Source organism: Tasmannia lanceolata, unplaced genomic scaffold (genome assembly GCF_043159265.1).
Source record: "Tasmannia lanceolata isolate RefF3 unplaced genomic scaffold, GAP_Taslan_0.1 ptg000020l, whole genome shotgun sequence".
Taxonomy (NCBI): Eukaryota; Viridiplantae; Streptophyta; class Magnoliopsida; order Canellales; family Winteraceae; genus Tasmannia; species Tasmannia lanceolata.
Genome location: NW_027518697.1, coordinates 9,268,158 through 9,277,432, shown reverse-complemented (window position 1 = coordinate 9,277,432; position 9,275 = coordinate 9,268,158). Strand labels below are relative to the sequence as shown.

The following is a 9,275-nucleotide window of genomic DNA, read 5'->3' as shown; positions in this document are numbered from 1 at the left end:
AAATAATCATAACTGCAAATAAGGACCAATTTTGGAGCCATTTAAAGAGGCCCTAGGTGGTAGTGTTTTGGAGAAGTAATAAAAAGGAATGATAAATGAGCTCCATAATTTTAATAATGATACTCTTTATATGTTTTTCTATATTGTAAACTTTTCTACTTGGCCCTTAAAAGGTTGTTAAAAATTCTCAAAAAAGCTATGAACAGTCAATCAGGAAAATGGAAGTACTCCCACTACCCCCCCAAAAGATAACTACAAAATATAATCGTCTCAAGGCAAACTGGAACAAATAGTGCTACCTCTCCCCAAGTTCAGACCTTCCATGGCTCATTGATGAAGAACCATCTCTTATGACCCTTGACATTGGAGAAGTTTCTTGAGATGATCTTGTAGGAGACGATAGACTTGGGTTAGGTGGCATTTGTATGTTCTCAAGGCTTCCTTCTAGCATCTCCACCACCATGTTCATTGAAGGTCGATTCTTCGGATTAGTCTGTATACACCACAAACCAACTAAAATCATCTTCCTTGCAGTTTTCTCTTCTTCTGGTGTAACTCCATCTAGTCCTAGATCTCCGTTTAAATCTATGCGCTTGTATATCCAATGAGGAAAATATATTTCACTAATATTCTCCACTCCGGCATCAATGTTCTTTCTCCCTCCTACCATTTCTAGAACCATCATTCCATAGCTATAAACATCAGACTTGGGAGATACTCCTCCAATGTTTCTGCAGACTATCTCAGGAGCAGTATATCCAAAAGTTCCTCGCCCACCCAACAGTGATACAGTGCTGTCTTTCGTTGGGCATAGCTTAGCTAGTCCAAAATCTGAGATTTTAGGACAGAAGTCTTGGTCTAGAAGAATGTTATGAGGTTTGATGTCCAAATGCAAAATGCGTGTGCTACAACCACGGTGTAAGTACTCAAGTCCTCGAGCAATTCCAACCGCAATTTGGTATAATTTTTCCCATCCCAGGTGATCTGCTTTTCCTGGTTTCTCAGCGTAGATGAACTTCTCGAGAGATCCATTCGGCATAAACTCATAGATAAGTGCTCTCTTCAAACCCTTGGAGCAAAATCCTAAAAGACTGACAACGTTAATATGATAAGTCCTACCGATACTTGCAACCTCGTTGATGAATTCTTCTCCATTTCCCTTGGACTCAGTCAAGACCTTCACAGCAACTAGACGACCATCATGAAGCTTGCCTTTAAAAACACTACCATATCCGCCTTGTCCTACTTTTTCTATGAAGGAATTGGTCATCTTCTTGATATCTGAATATGCATATCTTCGTGGAATGAGCAATCCATAGTCCCGTAGATATGTCTCCACATTGTGAGTGTTACTTGCCTCCACATTGTGGGTGTTACTTGTTTTCTTCTTACAAAATAAGATTAGGCTGAAAGAGAGGCATACCAGAAGGAAGCCACCAATTCCTGTGGCTATACCTGAAAAAAGGAGGAAAGTGTGTTAGATACTGTGTTCAACCTGAATATACTGCAATGTGCATGCTGCTAATTGCTCTCTTACATTACCCTTGAATGCTATGGCTTGATAAACCATGTTTTCTTTAAGGGTACGTTTAGGGATCCAACCCAATTGATTTTGGGTTCAATTTGTGAGGAAGCAAGTATTCTAAATTTGTAAAGTTCATACACAATTTGGACCCAAAATACAATTAATGTTACACACCCAAACAGACCCATGGAATATTTCAGATTGCTATTTAACAAACAAATTGATCAGAAAAGGCAATTGGGTTCCATTCCCAAATCCACATGTGAATGAGCAGCAGGTTGTAATGTGGGTGTACAATCAAAACACACCTTAATTTTAATTCTAAAGTGAAGCACTAAATTTTAGAATTTCATGGGCTGTAAGCAGAATGCATTGAATAAGATTTTGTAACCAATTTAAATTACCCACATGACATATAAAATTAGCTGCACTGTTTATCAAGGACACACCACACAAAAATTGAATCCATCAGGATCCTGAACATCCAATATTAAACGAATTTTTTCATTTGATTGGTTAATTGCCGGTTTGTGTTTTCTATATGACCAACTTTTGGTCACTAAACGGGTGGGGAATCTCACAGGACTAGTGCAACTTTCACTTTTCATTCTTTTTCAGACGAATGAAGTATTTGGATCATCGTTCTCTGGTGCCACATTAATGGTTTAGATGGGCATGGTATGTGTTAGAATGGATAAGGCAAGAAGAGGAAAGAAGAAGAAGAGTGAATGGAGAAGTTGGTGAGTCTCCAGTAGGGAGCTCACATGTAATATGATGTAGATATAGAGCCCAAAGTAAGGTTACATGTGTAAAGACAATAATACCCTCAACACAACACGTGATAACCGAAATACTCTTCAACACCCCCCCTCAAGCTGGAGTGCATATACCTTACAACTCCACACTCCAGCTTGTTACAAAGAAAACTACAATACCCTTCAACACCAAAAAACTATAATACTCGTACAAAAATATATATAATCCCATACACAAGCCACCTTGGTAAAACACTCCCCCTCAAGCTGTGAATACATAATGAAAAACATAACAAAAAAGGGCAACAGTCACCGTGAGTACAACAACGTGATCAATGGCCAAAAGAACATCGGTCTACCCTTGAGTCAGAACAACGACTAACAAATCTGCATATCAACAACGATCGAAAGGAGAAACCTCAGCAGGGAAACAACAACAAACCACCAACAAATAAGTATCCCAAAGGGGCGCTTAACCAACGATGGTAAAGTACCACTAGTAGACATCAACTAACAGCACACGCCAATAGAAGATGAAGCCCAACCAGAACCAACAACCAACCAACAATAGGGCGATAGAAACTCAACCCACAACAACCAACAAACGACGACCAAAAAGCACGTTGCCTAGGGAAACAACCAACCAACGACGGCCACACAGCATATCGCCTGGGAGAAACAACCAACCAACGATGGCCACACAACACGTTGCCTGGGAGAAACAACAACAGGGCCAAAAGCAATGCTAATGACCTTGTAAAAAAGAGGGCTTTATTTCTTTGAGACTACAAGGTGATTCAAGCTTCTACTAAGAGCTTCCTTAGCAAGGATGAAGAGGGATGGGGATAGGGGCTCTCGTTGATAAATACCATTAGAGGCATTAAAAAATGTTGCCAAATGCACCATCTCTGAGTTCTTTAGAGTAGTCAAAATCATCGGTGGTCTCTTCAAGTTCCATATACGTGAAAACATGGGTGCAAAAGAAGTTGTTGTCACACATCTCAAGATCATGTTTGGTTTGGTTTGGTGGTGGTGGTGGTTGGGGGGGGGGGGGGTAGGGTTGTGTTGAAGATTTTCTATGGGAGAGAATGGTTGATGAAGTGGTACGGAGGTGTTTCTGATGATACCAAAAAGGAATGGAGGTGCTAATGCATACTAGGAGGATCCAAATTCATGTGGTTAATCCTGAAAGAGGGATATTACTTGGAACTAGTGTTTAATCTAATGCAATATGCAGTGGTGGTGCATAATGTGTGCCTGTAGAGGCTGACGGGACCATTGAAAACTGTGGCTTTCTTTTATCGCCATCTATACATGGCACATGTATACTGATTGAAACTAATCAAGATGAGGTTCCTTTCATGTACTAGCCAAACCCAAAATTTACAGCCAAACCATTCAATTCAATCAATGAATTTTTCCCGCTGAATGTAAACCTTTGGAAATTCATGTTGAAACCATTTGATGATTAGGTTAAAAACATCCATTTGGCACACAATTTTGCATTGGGTCCATTCAAATGAGGTACATTTATTGACTAGTTCACATTTGGTGGAGATTTAGGTGGTTCTGTGGAACACCAAATCAGACTATGACAAATTAATAGATGTATTTGTCGCCCCTTATTTTGATAGAAGATTTAGGTCTGAAGAAAATTTTGAGAGTAGAAATTTAAATATAAGAATCACGACTTTTCATTAGTAATAAAATAAAGTCACTAATCAAAAGTAACATGCATGGTTTTAAATTTCCCAGAAATTTCCCCGAAACAACCGAAATGTTTCCATCTCCACCGAAATGAAATCTACATGAATTCCTTCCACATCAATATTTTCCCAAAATTTCGACGAAAATTCCCGAAATGCGACCGGAATTCTTGAAATTAGACTGAAATTCCTGAAATTTGACGGAAATGGTCGGAACGATAAAAAAATGGAAAGACTTTATGATTGCCATTTCATTAATGTAGAGAATGATATTTGATAGGAAACATTATTTAACTGCACAACAAAGTAACCATATCTTATGCATGGGAGGTCAGATCGGCATGGGACAATTAATACCTCATAACACTGTGGTATTGACATAGAGTTGGGGTCCTCAGAGCGGAGGCTAGTCATTGTACTTTCTTGTACTTAATTACATTGTACTTCTTTATTGACTTTATTGTTCCAGACATGCGAGACAACGCATGCCACTAGGTGTTTGATGTGATTAAGCCATATGGATGGCTTTCTTGCTTATGTGATAGTGTCTAAGTATTTATTTGTGCTTATTAAAGCATTTCCCTAAGTTTCATCTTAAAATTTTATCATTTGCATATGTTTCTATACGTTCCTATGATTTTACATGATTTCCACCGAAACTAAAATGTTTTTGTTTCTTTGCTGACCTAAACTGAAACTTAAACCGAAATTTAAAACATAGGTAACAAGTCCTTAACCCTTTTCATTGGGGAGCCGTAAGATTGAGAGAATGGTTAGTGGGCTGTGGTGAGGAAAAATAGAACCCAGTGAGAAATTAGGATATGAGCAGTAGAATACCTATAATGGTCTTGATATTGGCCTTCCTTGGTCCTGCACAATCATTACGTGAAGAAGATTAGTACAAAGCTAAATCATGAAAGAAATTTGCACCTCATATAAAGTTCTAACACTCACTTGTTTAAGTAAAACAAAAGAAAAGGAACAATAAACATAAGCAATTGCACCATGCCAAAATCTTATCAAAAATTCTGGTCTTACCCTTTTATTTTAGAATGAGTATATATAAGTATGACCTCTTAAAGAAACCCTTTATAACTGTAAAAATCACCTTCCTTTTGATTCGATTCTGCTAGTAACTGGTGTAGGTAGGAGAAGCATATTTTCAGTATAATAGAGAAGAATATGAAAATTGGTTAATTGCTCAAAGTATGACATCTGAAATTCCATCTCCTCTCATCTATACTGCAATGACCTTCTAGCTTTTAACACTCATAACTATGGGGAAAGTTGCCTTGTTTCCCAAGAACTTTCTATTTGTGGGAAACTAAATAGGAAACCAAAATCGTGAGACTCTTTTTTAGGTTTCGGAAAGAAAACCTAGATACTTAAGCTCTTTTTTTCACACTACCAGTGTGTGGTGGCTAGGTCTTGGGGTTTTCTCTTGGGATTTTCTCAAGGTTTTCTCTCAGGTTGTTCTCGATGTACGGTCTTAGTTGAGAAAAGCAAAGAAAAGGCTGTGGGTTTGTCGGTTCAGGGTTAAATCCATTGTAATCCTTGTATATTTCTTTGTCATAGTGAAGATTGCGTTCTTGCCCATGGATGTAGGCATCTTGCCAAACCACATAAATCTCAATTTTTATCTTGTGGTTTGCGTTTACTTTTATCTTTTCTGTTAATTTGTGCACAATCGGATTGGATTTTCTCGGTAGATTTTCTCAACAAGTGGTCAAGCGTTTCACAAACCGTCGATGCCCTTCCATCAATTCCAAAACAAGTGCTTTGATCTTTCCAAAATCATCATGTACAAAATCCAAATGTAGCCATGACGCAAGATCGATTGCTCTGATACCATTTTTTACGAACCCAAATCGGTTCGCAACGGATTAGATCTTCTTGGAGGGAAGATCAGCCACTTGACCCACTTCAAGAGAAGGGTCGGTCCTTTGTGCTCCCAACAAAATTTTTGGAATAAAATTCATCATTGATGTAAGAAAAGCTACTACATATTATTTATAGAAAACCCCTAATCTAGATAACCCTTATCTCTAAGACTCATACTTTTAGGTACCTTACAAATATGCCAAAAGGATCCAGAGCTGATGGAACGTGTTAGGCAGGCCCTTTAAACTTGTCCCATACCAGGCTGGGTCTCACCTAGTCCCTTACCTAGGCGGGTCCCTACTCAGGACTGCAACATACCACCATGCTTCTGCAGGCGGCTTACTCTGTGAGTGCTTTCACTCTAGCCTTTTTTCTAGGTTGCCCTTTCGACAGGTCACCCCTTTCGTGGCGGCCCACTCTATGGCAACTTCACTCTAGTAGCTTTCACTTTGGCTTTTTTTTACCAGGTAGCCCTTTTCAGGGAGTCCTCTGCACAGGGCGCCCACTCCGTGACTTGAACACAGGATGTGGTGGCTACTCTTGATACCAAATGTTAGGTACCTTACCAATATGCCAAAAGCTCCAAAGCTGATGGAACACATTAGGCAAGGCTCTTTAAACCTGTCCCTTACCAGGCCGGGTCCCACCCAGTCCCGTACCCAAGCAGGCCCCCACTAAGGACTGTAACACCTACGTATACTAAATAACTGGAGAGCAAATCTAAAAATAACAAACATCTAAACTAATTTATTTCACCCTGAGGGGGACCCATCTAGTCACGTAACACAGCTACTAAGACACTCTAATATTGATATTGGCACTCCTTGATTTATTTCCAGCTGGTCTATTTTACTGGATATTGCTTAGCTTGAAAGGATTATACCAACCAATGAGAAAAGTGTAAGCCAAATAGAGGGCTGTTAGTAAGAAGAGAGAAGTGAGCGCAGAACTGCATATATTAGATCTTAATTTTAAAACCCAAATTTTTTTTTAAAAAAAATAATGGATAAATAAGAAGAAGAAGAAGATGATGAATTGAGTGGCGCCTAGGAGAAGGATTGTACCGGAAGAGCGGTCGGGCCGTGGGGTAGTACAAGGGAAGAAGCGATGTGATTGGTCGGTGCAGAAACAGGTGGCGGGTTCTTGAGCAGGAGCTCCTCCTGTTTTAGGAGCGCAAAACCCACCAGAGGCGAGGCAATGGCTACAAAGATCAAACCCCACTCTCCATGTTACATTTTCATCAGCTTTCATAAGATCTTCAAAACTCATTTCTCCACGCTCCAAGCGATTCACAACTTTATTACTAAGCAAAAGGGGGCTGACATGGCAATCCCCGTGCCCCATGGACTCATCGATTCGAGCCAAGGAAAAGTAAAAATAATTTCGGGGTTTTGTAAGGCATTGAATTTCATGGAATGCAGAGTTTTGAATTGGGGTTGAGCAGTTACTGTAGAAGCTGATACTCTGGTATTGACCAGCTGGAAAATCAAATAATAAGATATTCAAGGTGCTGTTTTCTGGAAACAGAGGGCACGTCTTCCCGATGAAATCTTTATCCGCAATCGTTAGGATCCGATTCTTGTAATCAATCTCCTTCACTTGGTATATCCTCGAACCAATCACTATCTGGGGAACATTATTTTTGCAGGTGATTTCAAACCCTGGATAGCTGCAATTTGGAGGACGATTATCAACGTGAAAAGGGTAACTAATGTCAAGGGTGATGTTTCCACATGGGAACAAAGAAGGAATACACACATCATCGTCTTGGGAAAAAGAAAATGGAGCAAATAAGAGGAAGAGAAGAGAAAATCGTAAGAGAAAGTGATGCATTTGGAGAGACTCCCCAACTGGGTTTTCTCTGGGTTTTCTGTCACTCTGCTATTAAGATAGAGATGGAAAACTTCAAGTCTAAGTCTCAGTCAAGTATGGATTTTCCACAAAAGTACAAGAAAGGCGTTTGGTTTGCAAACTTCCAAGTAATTACAGACTTGGTAGTCTTTCCACGCGCAATTTGGCACGCGTAGGACTGATCTAACAAGATTATGAGAACAGAACTTGACTTATTATTGATAGCGTGTGAGCTATTCTCTCCTATGTTACAACTTTCCTGTGCATTTGAAGGGGTAGAACCTTGGATTTCCTCAAAATCCTGGGAGATGAGAGAAGGAGACCGTATGTTGTTTTCTGATTTCTCGCCCTTCTTTCCGTCGAGCAAGAGAGGAGGAGATCGTCCGTGTTTCTAGGTTTTAGAAATCTCTGGATGGGAGAAAGATTTCTAAAACCTAAATTGCTTATTTAAACCCTTTTGTGCACCTTACTTCCCTCACATTTGCAACCTACTTCCATGTAAAACCCAGAAATGTACCCTGCTTTCAAACTAAAACCTGGATTCTAAAATCCAGGTATCCAAACAGCCCCTAAACTTGTCTCCAAGAAAATGCTAAAATGAATGTGGCTGTTAGCTCTTCCTGAGTATGGATGTGATATGATCCTTTGATAGGGCAGCCTACTGTAAATTGTTAAAAAAATTTAGTGTATTTTTTGGAAGTTAATCTTGTTTAGCTTGGTAATTGCAGGGCTTGTTTACTCACAAATTTCTAACCTCCTTTCTCCGCAAGACAGGAGTAATCATTACTTTCTTAGAAGATAGATAAAGAATAAGCTTATGATAAAATTAAATGGTCACTGATCTAATTAGTAGTTGAATGATCTGGATTTTATGAGAAGTGGGTGCATCTAAACTTGGAGTGTATCAAGGTCCCATCCTCATCTATCTTCCTACATGCTAATCCGACTTCTACCTTTCGCCATTAAGCATGGAACTTTTATTTGCCAATGATATTCTAAGAGGTTAAGCATCAAGAGAAGAGGAGAAGCAAGAGAAAACAAGTTTACAAAGTAGACTTGCAATTCAATAGCCAATGAACAAACAGAGGTTACATTTGGATTAACCCAACCCCCAACCCCCAAGATCCATAACTATTTTCCTTCTTTTCACTCTGAAAATCATGCTCTCGAGCCCTTCTCTCTCTCCTCTCACAACCAAGATTAAAAAAAAAAAAAAACAAATAACTTCATTCCCTCATTTTTTTGGTTTACTAAGAAACCTAAAAATCCGTGGCAATGGTGACGGAAATTCAAGACAATGTGATGGAAAAATCTGATTGTTACTGAATCCTCTTAGAATTTATTTTATAGAGTGAGTGTGTTTGGCAATCATCGAAATGATTGTTAAGATTTGTCAGATCTGATATGGGAAAGTCTAACCATTGGATCATCTTGGAGGTAGATTAGGCAAGTTGGTTAGTTTGGGTAATCTAGATAGATTAGGCAACTAGATTGTGTTGGAATAAATCTTTCCATAGTTATCTAGATTTGATTCGATTTGATTCTAAGTTTATCATG

At 39.1% G+C, this 9,275-nt stretch overlaps 1 protein-coding gene across 1 annotated transcript; it reads right to left on the bottom strand.

Moving 5' to 3' along the window:
• Positions 1–89: 89 nt before the first annotated feature.
• On the bottom strand, positions 90–7,788 carry LOC143854011 (LEAF RUST 10 DISEASE-RESISTANCE LOCUS RECEPTOR-LIKE PROTEIN KINASE-like 2.4). Its single transcript, XM_077363714.1, has 3 exons — positions 6,932–7,788; positions 4,824–4,856; positions 90–1,455 (listed from the first exon to the last, which is right to left on the bottom strand). The coding sequence occupies exons 1-3, from the start codon at positions 7,698–7,700 to the stop codon at positions 296–298; spliced, it is 1,962 nt and encodes a 653-aa protein (XP_077219829.1). The 5' UTR covers positions 7,701–7,788; the 3' UTR covers positions 90–295.
• Positions 7,789–9,275: the final 1,487 nt, after the last annotated feature.